This window comes from Fundulus heteroclitus, chromosome 5, assembly GCF_011125445.2.
Source record: "Fundulus heteroclitus isolate FHET01 chromosome 5, MU-UCD_Fhet_4.1, whole genome shotgun sequence".
Lineage (NCBI taxonomy): Eukaryota > Metazoa > Chordata > Actinopteri > Cyprinodontiformes > Fundulidae > Fundulus > Fundulus heteroclitus.
In genome coordinates, this window is record NC_046365.1 from 43623717 (window position 1) to 43639391 (window position 15675).

Consider the following 15675-nt stretch of genomic DNA (forward strand, 5'->3'; position numbering starts at 1 on the left):
AAACATGAACCCAAAAGAACTTTATTTACAAAAACAGCTGACGTTCTGCAGCCAACGTCACCTGAACAGGTAAAACAGAAACAAGCTTCAGATCAATTAAAAAGAAAACAGAAGGGGCGGGGCTCTGATGTCATCAGGTCAGATCAGGTCTGCCACTGCAGAGACAAACAGACAAGCGTGTTAATGTTGAGACAGCCAATCACACCACAGGAACAGGAAGCTGCTCTCTGATTGGTCAGCTCGTACCGTTCATGGGCATCTCGTCGATCTGGGTCGAGTAGTACTGCTCGATGTCTCGCAGGATCCTGATGTCATCGTTCTTCACAAAGTTGATGGCCACACCCTTCCTCCCGTAACGACCTGACCGACCAATCCTGGACGAGAACAGAGGTCACCTGAGGTCAGCATCTCACCGGTTCTGGTTCAGATCCGCGTCGCTGTCAGCGGCAGCTTCGCCTCAGGCCTGTTTCTCAGACCAACCATGACTACCTTTACCATCGTCCACCTGGACGCTGTGACTGCCTTCTTCACCACTCCTGCTCTGAGTCTGACTGAAAGGCCTTTAGCAGACTGTTAAAGGCCTTTAATGCCTTTAACAGTCTGTTAAAGGCATTAAAGGCCTTTAACAGACTGTTAAATGCCTTTAATGCCTTTAACAGTCTGTTAAAGGCATTAAAGGCATTAAAGGCCTTTAACAGACTGTTAAAGGCCTTTAATGCCTTTAATGCTCACCGTTTCCTGGGACCCATCAGGTTCTGGGACTCTAGGGGCGCCGTTTCACTGACTCCTCCACAACAAACACCCGCCATGAGGCTCAGGGACCTGACAGCTGCTCATGGAACGAATGTTTTTGATATATTTGATCATAGATATGTAATGTTTCCTACGCTTATTGTTTTTTAAAGCAAACAATATCTGTTGTTTTGTATCGCCCACCAGGCCCTTACTCTCAGTTTTTGGATGAGTTGTCAGATTTCTTATCTGATTTGGTGTTAAATACTGATAAGGTTATTATAGTGGGTGATTTTAACATCCATGTTGACACTGAATGTGATAACCTTAGTGTAGCCTTTAAAACTATCCTAGATTCAATTGGTTTTGCTCAAAATGTGCATAAACCGACTCACTCTCGGCTCCATACTTTAGACCTTGTGCTGACATATGGCATTGATTGTGAAGAATTAACAGTATTTCCTCACATCCCTGTCCTATCTGATCATTTTTAATAACATTTGAGTTTAATCTAACTGAGTTCTCCACCCCCAAAAGAGGGTTCCATTATAGTAGATTTTTATCGGACAATGCTGCATCAAACTTAAAAAATCTGTCCCCTTTTTAATATCCTCCGTATTGCAGAAATGCCCTGTAGATGGCAGCAATGTTGTTTCTTCCCATTCACAAATCGATACCTTTGCTAACAATGTGACTTCCTCATTGCGTTCTGCATTAGACAATGTAGCTCCCTTGAAAAAGAAGGTGATTATTCACAGGAAGCTGGCTCCTTGGTTTAATTCAGAGCTGCGTTCCTTGAAGCACAATGTTAGGAAATTGGAGAGAAAATGGCGCTCTACACACCAAGAGGAATCCTACCTAATCTGGAGAGACAGTCTATTGTTGTATAACAAGACCCTTTGCAGAGTTAGAGCAGCATATTTTTCATCATTAATTGAAGAGAATAAAAATAATCCTAGATTTCTCTTTAGTACAGTTGCCAAACTTACCCAGAGCCACAGCTCTGTTGATCCATCCATTCTCTTAGCTCTTAGCAGTAATGATTTTATGGGATTCTTCATAAATAAAATTGATTCCATTAAAAATAAAATAATTGGCATCCTCCCAAACATGATTACCTCATCCTCAGTAAGTGAGGCAGCGTTGGAGGAATCCTTAGAACCTGCGCAGTGTTTGAACTGTTTAGAAGCAGTAGAGCTTTCTGAGCTATCTAAAATTTTAGCTTCATCTAAACCTTCTACCTGTATGTTAGACCCAATCCCAACCAAATTGTTTAAGGACATATTCCCTCTGATCAGTGGTCCTATTTTAGACATGATTAATCTATCCTTAGTAAATGGATATGTACCACAGGCTTTTAAAGTAGCTGTTATTAAACCTTTACTTAAGAAACCTTCTCTTGATCAAGATGAGTTAGTAAATTACAGACCTATATCTAATCTTCTTTTCTTATCTAAAATTCTTGAGAAAGTAGTTGCTAATCAACTTTGTGAACATTTACAAAGTAATGACCTACTTGAGGAGTTTCAGTCAGGCTTTAGAGCTCATCATAGCACTGAAACAGCTCTGGTGAAGGTCACTAATGATATTCTCATGGACTTGTGTCTGTACGTGTCCAGACTGGCTGCTGTCCTAAAGGCAACAATGTTCCGGTAGGTGTCAGAGTAAGATGGAGCAGAACCTGTGCAGGTGAGCCTACCTGTGGATGTAGAGCTCTCTGTTGTTGGGCAGGTCGTAGTTGATGATGAGGGACACCTGAGGGACATCCAGACCCCGGGCCCACACGTCGGTGGAGATTAGGACGCGGCTGGAAGACAGACAGGAAGTCAGACATAACACAGCAGTTACAGAGAGGCGGGCCGGTTCTGCCGGGCCGGTTCTGCCGGGCCGGTTCTGCCGGGCCGGTTCTGCCGGGCCGGTTCTGCCGGGCCTACAGAACATCACTGTGCTGCCGCTGTGTCGGCTCCATCAGAGGGGGCCGTGCTGAAAGGTTCTGCTACGGTTCTGCTGGCAGAGGAGCTCAGATAAACCTGTTGGCCCCCCTGCTGGACTCCTGGAGGAGATCCGTGAACTAGAGAGGCGTTGAACCTGCAACCTTTGAGCTGACAGGAGGGATGGAAGGTTGAACGTGGGACCCTCGCTCCACCAGGGGTCCCCCCAGAGCTGAGGCTCTAAAACGAAGCGTCTAGACGAGTTGGTTCTCCAGGTTCCTGCTGACCGGCTGTGGTCCGTTTGGACCGGGAGAACCGGGGGGGGGGGGGGGGGGGTCACCTGTAAGATCTGATTCACCTAAACTAACAATAATAATAATAATAACCATCTTTACGCTGTAGTGTCCCCGCCGTCCTTAATTTGTTAATTTCTGACTAGTTTCCCATTTTGTGGTCTCATGGTTGTGGGAAGGAGGCGTCGGCGCCGTCTGGTCCGGTACCAGCCGGGCTCGGTCTGCAGAACCTCCTACCTGGCTCCAGATCTGAACTCCTTCATGATGGACTCCCTCTCCTTCTGCGGCATGTCTCCGTGCATCGAGGACACCGTGAAGTTGGCCTCTCGCATCTTCTCAGTCAGCCAGTCCACCTGAAACACAGCGCACCATGACTACACTTCCCATGAGGCTTTGCAGCTGCACGCAGCGCACCGCAGTCTAGGTGCTAAAGACGCGGCTCTGGTAACGTCATTTTATGGAGGATAAATAGAAAAATAATGAAGAAAAAAACCTTACAAATCAAGTACAGAACAATTTTATTATTTCCATTAATTCCTCTCTGATGGGTTCCTGAAACTAATTAATTTCCTCTATGGAGATGATAAAGTTTATCTTATCGATAATAATTGTTAAAGAAGTTACTGAGCTGATTTCCTTCAGGTGGATCAGCCAATCAGCTCCCTCTGTTCAGGAGGATCAGCCAATCAGCTCCCTCTGTTCAGGAGGATCAGCCAATCAGCTCCCTCTGTTCAGGAGGATCAGCCAATCAGCTCCCTCTGTTCATGAGGATCAGCCAATCAGCTCCCTCTGTTCAGGAGGATCAGCCAATCAGCTCTCTCTCCTCCTCTCATGTATCAGCAGCAGCTCTGGAGGCCTGAGATGCTCTGAGAACGAGGAGAACGTCTCGTCACTAAGAGCAGCTTTCAGTCTGAGGAACCTCTCAGGCTGAGGAACCTTTCAGGTTGAGGAACCTCTCAGTCTGAGGAACCTTTCAGTCTGAGGAACCTTTCGGGCTGAGGAACCTTTCAGGCTGAGGAACCTTTCAGGCTGAGGAACCTCTCAGGCTGAGGAACCTCTCAGTCTGAGGAACCTTTCAGTCTGAGGAACCTTTCGGGCTGAGGAACCTTTCAGGCTGAGGAACCTCTCAGGTTGAGGAACCTTTCAGTCTGAGGAACCTTTCAGGCTGAGGAACCTCTCAGGCTGAGGAACCTCTCAGGCTGAGGAACCTCTCAGTCTGAGGAACCTCTCAGTCTGAGGAACCTCTCAGTCTGAGGAACCTCTCAGTCTGAGGAACCTCTCAGTCTGAGGAACCTTTCGGGCTGAGGAACCTCTCAGGTTGAGGAACCTTTCAGTCTCAGGAACCTTTCAGGCTGAGGAACCCTTCGGGCTGAGGAACCTTTCAGGCTGAGGAACCCTTCAGGCTGAGGAACCTTTCAGGCTGAGAGGTTCCTCAGCCAATCAGAACCGGACTGAGGAGTCAGAACCGACAACCTTCAGTGGCACCTTTGCCAGAAACAAACGTTCCTTAAGGATCTTCTCTGGCGTAGTAAAAATCCCGGAACCCGCCCAGAACCGGCACCAGAACCCACGATGACATCATCGACCAGGTTGTGTTCTCTGGTTCTGAGCTCCAACAGAACCCGGGCGCACAGATCGATTGACCTATGACAGTGGAGGGGCCCTCACCTGATTGGTCACTGTTCTGTGGACCCGCCCACCTTTAAACAACGGAACCGATTCTTCAGGTGTGGAACCGGGTTCTAGGAACCGGGTTCTAGTGGATAATTAGAGAACCTTCCTCCTCGCAACCATCATCTTCCTGCTGCTGGATCTGAACCAGGCAGCTTCATCTCTTTAACAGAACCAGAACCCAGAGTGGACCAGAACCCAGAGTGGACCAGAACCCAGAGTGGACCAGAACCCAGGGTGGGCCAGAACCCAGAGTGGACCAGAACCCAGAGTGGAAGAGAACCCAGAATGGGCCAGAACCCAGAATGGACCAGAACCCAAAATGGACCAGAACCCAGAGTGGACCAGAACCCAGAGTGGGCCAGAACCCAGAGTGGACCAGAACCCAGAGTGGATCAGAACCCAGAGTGGACCAGAACCCAGAGTGGATCAGAACCCAGAGTGGACCAGAATCCAGAGTGGACCAGAATCCAGAGTGGAAGAGAACCCAGAGTGGATCAGAACCCAGAGTGGACCAGAACCCAGAGTGGACCAGAACCCAGAGTGGATCAGAACCCAGAGTGGGCCAGAACCCAGAGTGGGCCAGAACCCAGAGTAGATCAGAACCCAGAGTGGACCAGAACCCAGAGTGGGCCAGAACCCAGAGTGGACCAGAACCCAGAGTGGATCAGAACCCAGAGTGGGCCAGAACCCAGAGTGGATCAGAACCCAGAGTGGGCCAGAACCCAGAGTAGATCAGAACCCAGAGTGGGCCAGAACCCAGAGTGGACCAGAACCCAGAGTGGATCAGAACCCAGAGTGGACCAGAAGCCAGAGTGGATCAGAACCCAGAGTGGATCAGAACCCAGAGTGGGCCAGAACCCAGAATGGACCAGAACCCAGAGTGGAAGAGAACCCAGAGTAGATCAGAACCCAGAGTGGATCAGAACCCAGAGTGGACCAGAATCCAGAGTGGACCAGAACCCAGAATGGACCAGAACCCAGAGTGGACCAGAACCCAGAGTGGACCAGAACCCAGAATGGACCAGAACCCAGAGTGGACCAGAACCCAGAGTGGACCAGAACCCAGAGTGGACCAGAATCCAGAATGGATCAGAACCCAGAGTGGGCCAGAACCCAGAGTGGACCAGAATCCAGAATGGATCAGAACCCAGAGTGGGCCAGAACCCAGAGTGGACCAGAATCCAGAATGGACCAGAACCCAGAGAGGACCAGAACCCAGAGTGGATCAGAACCCAGAGTGGACCAGAACCCAGAGTGGGCCAGAACCCAGAGTGGACCAGAACCCAGAGTGGACCAGAACCCAGAATGGACCAGAACCCAGAGAGGACCAGAACCCAGAGTGGACCAGAACCCAGAGTGGGCCAGAACCCAGAGTGGACCAGAATCCAGAATGGACCAGAACCCAGAGAGGACCAGAACCCAGAGTGGATCAGAACCCAGAATGGACCAGAACCCAGAGTGGACCAGAACCCAGAGTGGGCCAGAACCCAGAGTGGACCAGAATCCAGAGTGGACCAGAACCCAAAATGGACCAGAACCCAGAGTGGACCAGAACCCAGAATGGACCAGAACCCAGAGTGGGCCAGAACCCAGAGTGGACCAGAACCCAGAGTGGACCAGAACCCAGAATGGACCAGAACCCAGAGTGGGCCAGAACCCAGAGTGGACCAGAACCCAGAATGGACCAGAACCCAGAGAGGACCAGAACCCAGAATGGACCAGAACCCAGAGTGGACCAGAACCCAGAGTGGGCCAGAACCCAGAATGGACCAGAACCCAGAGAGGACCAGAACCCAGAGTAGATCAGAACCCAGAGTGGATCAGAACCCAGAATGGACCAGAACCCAGAGTGGACCAGAACCCAGAGTGGACCAGAACCCAGAGTGGGCCAGAACCCAGAATGGACCAGAACCCAGAGAGGACCAGAACCCAGAGTGGGCCAGAACCCAGAGTGGGCCAGAACCCAGAATGGACCAGAACCCAGAGTGGACCAGAATCCAGAGAGGGCCAGAACCCAGAGTGGACCAGAACCCAGAATGGACCAGAACCCAGAGAGGACCAGAACCCAGAGTGGATCAGAACCCAGAGTGGATCAGAACCCAGAGTGGGCCAGAACCCAGAATGGACCAGAACCCAGAGTGGACCAGAACCGGGCCGGCGTGTCTGACCTTCCTCTTGGTGTTGCAGAAGATGACGGCCTGGGTGATGGTCAGCGTGTCGTAGAGATCACACAGAGTGTCGAACTTCCACTCCTCGCGTTCCACGGCCACGAAGAACTGCTTGATGCCCTCCAGGGTCAGCTCATCACTGGGGGGGAGAACCATGTTAAGGAACCGTGTTAAGGAACCATGTTAAGGAACCGTGTTAATGAACCGTGTTAATGAACCGTGTTAATGACATTAATGAACACAAATGTTGTTCTAGATTAGTTAGGCTAATTTAACCTCATTCTATGTTCTTTAAGATGAACTTTGGTTCTTTGACTCAGTGAACCAGGATTCACTGAATCATTTACTTTATTTTGTCTTTTGTTTCTTTTGTGTGTACATAGTTCCTTAGCTTAGGTTCTTTAATCTTCATTTTGCTCAGTAGTTAAGTTTCACTAGCCTAGAGAGGATTTGTTGATTGTAATATAGACATAATTCAGATAAACAGCATTATATAGTGATGTTCTCTGGATGTTCATTTATTTCTGTTATTAAATTCTTGAACTTGATGATAAGTTGTCTCTTATTTATTCTATATGTGTGCAGTTTGATGTTAAAACATCAGCAGAGTTTAAATCATTGCTTTAATTATTGTCCTGATTTCAGCTGATATCCACCAGATAATACCTGACAGAGTTATTTATTAAACATTAAATAACTTTAAACATGCGTAATGATAGCACACATTATCTATAACTGCAATATTTACTCTGGTATTTATGGTTCTGCTAGTCTGGGCTGATAAAGCTCTGCTGCTTCAGAACCAGCTGTAGATCAGCTAGAACCTGTAATCTGCTGCGGGACCATCAACGGTTCCGTGACGTCAGCGGGTCCAGTTCTGGTTCTGGTTAGCCGCTGGTCTTTGGTCAGCGGGTCCAGTTCTGGTTCTGGTTAGCCGCTGGTTTTGGTCAGCGGGTCCAGTTCTGGTTCCTAACCGTGCAGGAGACCAACGTCTGGCTTTTCTGTCTCCTGGGAGAAAGTTCTGACCCGTCCGCTCTCACACCGACATGACGGATGTTCTACTAGAACCTGGAGTTACCGTGACCCAGAGAACCAACGCACTGAGCCGCGGTTCTGGACTCACCGCTTGACCAGGATCCGGATCGGGTCGGTCATGAACTTGTTGGTCATCTCCAGGATCTCGTGTGGCAGCGTGGCGCTGATCAGAACCACCTGCGTGGCCGGAGGCAGGTAGCGGTACACGTCGTAGATCTGCTCCTTGAAGCCTGAGCGGCACAGAGAGAACGTCAGAGAACACCTGAGGAACCTCACCTGTCCTCAGGTTCTGCTGAGCCCAGTCCCACCTTTGTTCAGCATCTCGTCAGCCTCATCCAGAACCAGCATCTTGATGGCTCTGGTCCTCAGACTGCGGCGCCGGATCATATCTGCAGGAACACAACGGGTCAACTCTGACACCAGAGGAGCTTCTCAGTCACACGACCCGGAACCTGAGCCGGACCCGGTACCGGACCCGCGGTACCGGACCCGCGGTACCGGACCCGGTACCGTTTGCTCCTGCCGGTTTATTCTGTGGAGGAGACGGTTGGACCTCCATCCGTTCTCCCAGCAGCTCAGTTTAGTCGGTCCTCTGGTGCTGATCCGACCGAGCTCAAGTTCTGAACCGGTTAAAATGGATCGACCAGAACCCTCCACTGGAGTTCTAAGTATGGCGCCGACATTTCATTGGCTGCCGTCCTCCGTGACCCCGCCCTGATCCCGCGGCTGCAGTTTAAACGTAAAGACACAGCGTGAACCTCAGCGTGCTTTATGCTGATCCAGCTGCTTATCCAACAGCTGGATCAACAGCTGGATAAACAGCTGTTGATCCAGCTGTTGATCCAGCTGCTGGATAAACAGCTGGATAAACAACAGCTGGATAAACAGCTGGATAAACAACAGCTGGATCAACGTAAAGCACGCAGCGTGAACCTCTGCGTGCTTTATGCTGATCCAGCTGTTTATCCAACAGCTGGATCAACAGCTGGATAAACAGCTGGATAAACAACAGCTGGATCAACGTAAAGCACGCAGCGTGAACCTCTGCGTGCTTTATGCTGATCCAGCTGTTTATCCAGCTGTTTATCCAGCTGTTGATCCAACAGCTGGATAAACAGCTGTTGGATAAACAGCTGGATAAACAGCTGGATAAACAGCTGGATAAACAGCTGTTGATCCAGCTGTTTATCCAGCTGCTTATCCAACAGCTGGATCAACAGCTGGATAAACAGCTGTTGATCCAGCTGTTGGATAAACAGCTGGATAAACAGCTGTTGATCCAGCTGTTTATCCAGCTGCTTATCCAACAGCTGGATAAACAGCTGGATCAACAGCTGGATCAACAGCTGGATAAACAGCTGTTGATCCAACAGCTGTTTATCCAGCTGTTGGATCAACAGCTGGATAAACAGCTGGATAAACAGCTGGATCAGCATAAAGACGCAGCGTGAACCTCTGCGTACTTTATGTTTATCCAGCTGTTTATCCAGCTGTTGGATAAACAGCTGGATCAACAGCTGGATAAACAGCTGGATAAACAGCTGGATAAACAGCTGGATCAACGTAAAGTACGCAGCGTGACCCTCTGCGTGCTTTACGTGCTGCAGCTGAGGGGAAACGCTGGACGGCTTGATGAAACTCCGCCTCCTTCACTAATGAGACCCACATGGATAGAATGATGATAATCTGCAGGGTTTTTATTGCCTGGATGTGAATCTGATCATTCATGTTGTGCCTTTATAATAAACTTAATATTTTCCTATCAAAGGTAGGAAACAAAGATTTCTCTTCCAGGGTCCAGTCAGCCCCCCCCCCCCCCAACCAAATTAACATAATCTCACTCTTAATTTTTGGTAAAAATTGAGCGGTCTGGTGAGGATTAATATTTTGGCCGGTAATAAATATACCTGGCCAGTGAATGAGGAAATTAATTTAGGACACAGAGCGAGCAGGACGATTGTAACGTTTCTCTTTGCTACATTTATAACTGTTGTCTCTCTTTGTGTTTGTTTAATAAAGTTTTAGGTGTTTGAAGCTGACAGGTACCACTAATCGGACCGGGTCAACCTTTCCTGCTGCTCTCAGACGTAGGCGGCCATCTTTGGTCCCCACCGTGATTAACACAACGATTAGCCAGGTGGCTAAGGAGCTGACATCACAGGTGTTGCTATGGTGATGCAGGTGTGGCAGGCTCACCAAACACGCGTCCAGGTGTGCCGGACACCACGTGCTGACCGTAGTCCAGTTTCCGGATGTCTTCGCCCACGTTGGTTCCTCCGATGCAGGAGTGGCACTGGACGTTCATGTAGTCTCCCAAAGCCAGCAGCACCTGCACGGCAGAGACCAGCAGCCAATCAGAAACAGCCTCACCTGGCCACACACCTTCTGCTGGCTGCACCTGGCGGCGCGGGGCTACCTTCTGAATCTGTCCCGCCAGCTCTCGGGTCGGGGCGAGGATCAGGGCCTGGGTCTCCCTCACCTGCAGACAGAGAGGTCATGAGCGGCACACCTGAGCCACAGGTGCGTGCGGACAGAGAGAAGCTGCAGCCTGGTCCAAGAGGCCGCAGACATGTAAACGCACAGAGAGCGCTCATCCTCAGTGACCCGGCCCGGCCAGAACCCGTTACAGAACCGGGCCCGCGGGGGGGGGGGGGCAGCTCTCACTCACCTGGATGTCCAGACACTGCAGCACCGAAATACAGAAGGTGGCCGTCTTTCCTGTGCCGGACTGAGACCTGCAGGGACCAGAGAGCAGCCGTTAGTCGCCGTGACGACGGGCGGCGCCGACAGAGGCGGGCGGCGCCGATGGAGGCGGGCGGCGCCGGGCGGCTTACTGAGCGATGACGTCCCGGCCTTTGATGATCTGCTTGATGGCTCTCTGCTGGATGGCGGACGGTTTCTCAAAGCCTGAAACAGAAGACGGGAGAACGCGATGAGAACCGGACGCTGCGTTAGGGAACGTATTGATAAGCAGCGCCGCTCACAGGATGAAGGCCTTCAGGAGAAAACAGCACAAAATACAGAGAAAACAGCAGAAATGCAACCAGAGCATAAAAATAGTTAAAAGCAGTCTGAGGCCACGCCCCCAGTAGTCTGAGGCCACGCCCCCAGCAGTCTGAGGCCACGCCCCCAGCAGTCTGAGGCCACGCCTCCAGCAGTCTGAGGCCACGCCCCCAGCAGTCTGAGGCCACGCCTCCAGCAGTCTGAGGCCACGCCCCCAGCAGTCTGAGGCCACGCCCCCAGCAGTCTGAGGCCACGATTATTACGTCCTGCTGCCATAATAGTTGTTATTTTGCCGTTTTACTCTTTGTTTTTTCTCAGTTTGTTAGTAAATAAATTTTTTTTGCTTATTTTTAATAAAGTACAACACTGCATGCGCAGCAGTATGGAGCTAAAACTGTGACAGCAGCAGCGACACTGAAAAGACATTTGGCTTTGAAAAAAATGTGACATTGTAAAATTAAACGTTAGAAACCAAAAACTTGTGATGTTCTAATTTTATGCTGCAGCTTTTGTTAATCAGATGTTTTCTCTGCAGAGCTCCTTCAGCTGATGTCACTACAAGCTGTTTTAGGGGGCGGGGCTAAACTGAAGGCCCCTTCAGGGTCCCTCCGTTTTTCCAGTACTCATCGTCTCCCTGCAGTGAAGTCATGGAAAGCTCCGCTGCTCGACTACAACAATAGGTTTTGTTTTCATTAACATTATCTTCATTAGCTTATACAGCTGATGGTTGTAGTGACATGGAGCTAAACCAGTGACATTTAAAAGATTACTGGATCACATGAAGTTTTATTGGGTAGCATTAGGCAAGTTTTTACATAAGTCGCTTCAAAAACCTGATTATTCAGGATCAGTGAGCCCCGCCCCAAACAACCCTAGCCCCTAGCAACCCTAGCAGTCCCTAGCAACCCCCAGCCCCTAGCAACCTTAGCAGCTCCTAGCAACCCCCAGCCCCTAGCAACCCCAGCCCCAAACAACTCTAGCCCCTAGCAACCCTAGCAGCCCCTAGCAACTCTAGCCCCTAGCAACCCCCAGTCCTTGCTAGGGTTGCCTGGTTTTTATGTAGTTGGAGGTCCCCTGTTTCCTGGATGTTCACTTAAATGTGTTTCTCTTTGGAAATTAACATTTTATTTTCTGCTTATGGTCATTTTGGATTTCTTTCCTGCAGTAACAGAAGCATCAATCTTTAGAAATCTGCACTTTTAGCTCCACGGTGGCGTAGAAACCGTTCCAATAAACCCTCCAGAGTCTGGAAAGGTTCCGCGGTCAGTGGGCTCAGGACGTCTCCATCCACGGAGCTCCTCAGCTCCAGGTCTGACCAGAAAGGACTCCTGGCCAGACGGACCTTTAAGCCCGTCTCCCTCTGGACTCACCAGGCTGACTTTCCAGGTTGCCGGTTGGGTAAATTCCCGGTTCTAAAAAGCTAGAAACGGGACCGGAACCACTATAATAAATGGTGCAGTTCTCCTCCTCCATCATCGAGTCCGTTCAGGACTTACAAGCTTCTGCGTTACATTAACGCACAGTTTACTGAGTGTATATAACTTCTGTATATATTTTTTATTTTATTTTTTATTTTTTTTTATTGTATTCTTTTTTGTCTGCACCATCAACACCAAGTCAAACCTACTTGGCGATTAAACTTGATTCTGATTAAGTACTTTCTGACGGTTCTTGCTCATTAAAGCAAACCGCAGCATCTCCTGGAGAACACAGAACCGCGGCTCAGCTCGGACCGCTAAGTCCACTTAGAACCAGGACACGTTCTCCTGTTCTCCCGGCTACACACGGAACCAGCTGCCCTCCGCGGAGAGCGGGGCACCGGCCCGCTTTCCGCCCAGGTCCGCCCCTGCTCCCGCCAGATTTCTGCTCATTTACCGGCAGCAACTGGGCCCGGAACCGTCAACCCCGGCTCCTAAACCGGACCGAGACAACAGGAAGTTCTGACCGAACCACGGCGTAAGAGGCGGGCTGGAGCAACCGAAGAGGACTGGGTTACTCTGACGCGAACCCGGCCTCCTCCTCAGAGGAACCACGCTTGAACCGCTTTCCTGTCCCTCTCCCTCCGGCAGAACATTCCCGGTCCACCAGAATTTATTCGGATCTCTGGACTGGATGTTAGAGTCTGAATTTCTGCGTATTAACCAGTTTGAAGAGAGCAAAAGCGGTAGCATTAGCATGCTGAGCTAGCTCCCCGCAGCATTAGCATGCTGAGCTAGCTCCCCGCAGGCCGCAGGCCAGCCCCGGCCTACCGTAGGCGTAGATCCCGCGGAGTAGGTCCTCCCGGAGCCCCATCGTGTCGAAGGTGGGGGTGACGTCCACCTCCTCGCTGGTCTCAAACTCCACCTTGGTCATGTCCTCGTCCTTTAGCAGCCTCTTCCTGCCTTGAATCCCGGCAGCAGCCATCTTCTTCTGGGTTTCTGGTTCCAATGAAACTCGATGAGAACGATTAACGATGCGACCCGTCGCGCTACTCAGCTAACTGCTAACACACAAGCCCACGTGTCGCCTAGGTGACGTATCTACAGCCTGATTACGTAGGCAGAACGCTGCCGCGACACGTACACGTGCCGCCATATTGGGCAGGGATCTAGCGGTGTGATTTTATAGTAGAGATTAATGTCCTGCCTTCAGTGGAAACGATGAAAGGAAAATAAAAGCAAATAAATAAATAAAGCTGATAATATTATTTATCAGTTTTACATTAGAAGTAAATCAACTTTTCAGTGATATTCCGATTTTCATGTGAGGCACCTGTAAGTACCAGTGGGTTCTTAAAAGTCTAAGCTCAAGTATCCCAGGTGATCTGCTTGACGAGAACGCTCCAGCAGAACCAGAACCAAGCTCAGGTTGAGCAGCTATTTGCTCCGTCTGTCTGACTAGAGGCTGGGAGGACAGAAAGGATCCAGAAGGTCCAAGACAATTCTGTGTGCTAATGAAACAAAGAGCAGCAACAGGTCCCCCGGTGGGTTCCTCCAGAAGGAAACCCGGTTAAACCGACAGCTTTGGGCCTGGAGGACGATGTAGGAGAACATTACACTGTAATAAACTGTATAATCCAGAATGACTTGGCTTTTCTTGGAAAAATATCAAACACAGAAGAAGAACATTTAGCTACACAAGTTCAGCACAGCAGCAGAGGTGCTGAGCTTAAAAGCTAGGAAAATCTGTCAGCTACCCTGCGTTAATGTGAAGAGGCCTGATTTCTGGAGAACATCCCCCAACTCTGCTGATGGCTGACAAGCTGGTTTCTGTTGTAGGTTTATAAATCTCTCTGGTGCAGCCATAAAAACCTGGAGCTGAACACTCTCAGAACTGTGTAGACAATGGACTACAGGAGGAGTCCATATAAATACGGGCTGTGGAAGAACCTCAGTGCTGGTTCTGTTGGACCTCAGAACCTCAGTGCTGGTTCTGTTGGACCTCAGTGCAGCATTGATGCTGTGGATCACTCCATCCTGTTAGAACATCTGGAGAACTGGGTCGGCCTCTCTGCTGCAGCTCTCCACTGGTTTAAATCCTACTTAAAGGACTTTTAGTGTCAGCAGGTAACTTTACATCAGAGACGACATAAATCACATGTGGGGTTCTCCAAGGTTCCATCCTGGGTTCCTCCTGTTCTAGATCTACATGCTCCTCTAGCTCAGATCATAAACATCATCAGCTACCATCACTATGCAGACGACACACAGCTCTACATCACCATGTCACCAGGTGACTATGAACCAGTTCAGCCTCTGAGGAAATAGAAGAAATCAATGCAGGATGAGACAAAATGTTCTTTAACTGAATAAAAACTAAACTGAAGGAATAATTTCTGGACCAATAGAGGAGAGATCCAGAGTTAGCTCACAGCTTCAGCTGCTTCAGCTAGGAACCACTGATCAGGCCTGAAACCTGGGAGTAGTGATGGACTCACACCTGAACCTCCATCTGAAGACAAAGTGGACCTTCTAGAACCTGGAGAACATTTCCAGGATTAAAGGACTAATGTCTCAGCAGGATCTGGAGAAACTAATCCATGTTTATCTTTAGTAGAATCTGCTCTGCAGAACCAGAACCAGACATGGAGAAGCAGCATTTAGTTCCTATGCTCCACTGATCAGGAACAAACTCCCAGAAAACTGTAAACGTGCTGAAAGCCAGAGTTCCTTTAAATCTAGTTAAAAAGATGTTTGTTTAGGATTATCTTTGACTGTTCTAGTTAAAATGTTTTACTGAAACATCATAATTTAAGTTTGTAGTCCAACTGTTTATAATATTTGCTTTTAGTTTCTATTTCCCTGTTTTCTTTTAAATTTTTCTACATTTTATTGAAAACTTGCTTTTATTCTGTTTTAATTTTCCTATGTTTTAATCGTGTGAAGCGCTGTGAGCCTAACACCGCCACCATCATCAAGGAGCAGCAGAGGATGAACTTCCTGCTCAGGAAGCTCATCCTGCCTGAGGAGCTGCTGGTCCTCTTCTACAGCCATCATCCAGTCTGTCCTCCTCTCCGCTTGTCCTGATCTGATGCCAAAAACAACCGGGCCGTCACGACTGCAGGAAAGATCATCTGTACCAACCTGCCCTCCAGTCAGGACCTGTACATCTCCATTCAGGAAGCTTATACTGGATACCAGACCCAGCTGCCTCATGTACGTAACATCCTATAAAATACTGATTTATTCCAGCACTCATCAAACCGTGGATGTTTGCCTTTAGATGAGCTTCCACCTCCGACATGAACATCATGGAAATATTTCCTTCTGCATTATTGTGTCAATATGTCTAATTTATAGTTTGTTCACGTTTTAAATACTGCTTGATTTTTATTACTCCATTATTGTATTAACATCGTTA

At 49.2% G+C, this 15675-nt stretch overlaps 1 protein-coding gene across 1 annotated transcript; it reads right to left on the reverse strand.

The window, feature by feature from the left end:
* Positions 1-13347, reverse strand: eif4a3 (eukaryotic translation initiation factor 4A3). Its single transcript, XM_036137685.1, has 12 exons — positions 13086-13347; positions 10668-10740; positions 10502-10568; positions 10250-10312; positions 10030-10162; positions 8142-8222; positions 7922-8063; positions 6799-6937; positions 3194-3309; positions 2432-2539; positions 247-374; positions 1-155 (listed from the first exon to the last, which is right to left on the reverse strand). The coding sequence occupies exons 1-12, from the start codon at positions 13237-13239 to the stop codon at positions 139-141; spliced, it is 1221 nt and encodes a 406-aa protein (XP_035993578.1). The 5' UTR covers positions 13240-13347; the 3' UTR covers positions 1-138.
* Between the last annotated feature and the right edge of the window lie 2328 nt (positions 13348-15675).

What these genes read in the sequence shown, in the direction of transcription:
- eif4a3 (XM_036137685.1), bottom strand. Translation starts at nt 13,239, where the DNA reads ATGGCTGCTGCCGGGATTCAAGGCAGGAAGAGGCTGCTAAAGGACGAG. An exon ending in TGGCGGGACAGATTCAGAAG is followed by an intron (nt 10,163 to 10,249) that starts GTAGCCCCGCGC and finishes TCTGCCGTGCAG; the next exon opens with GTGCTGCTGGCTTTGGGAGA. An exon ending in TCTGCAACACCAAGAGGAAG is followed by an intron (nt 3,310 to 6,798) that starts GTCAGACACGCC and finishes GCTGTGTTTCAG; the next exon opens with GTGGACTGGCTGACTGAGAA.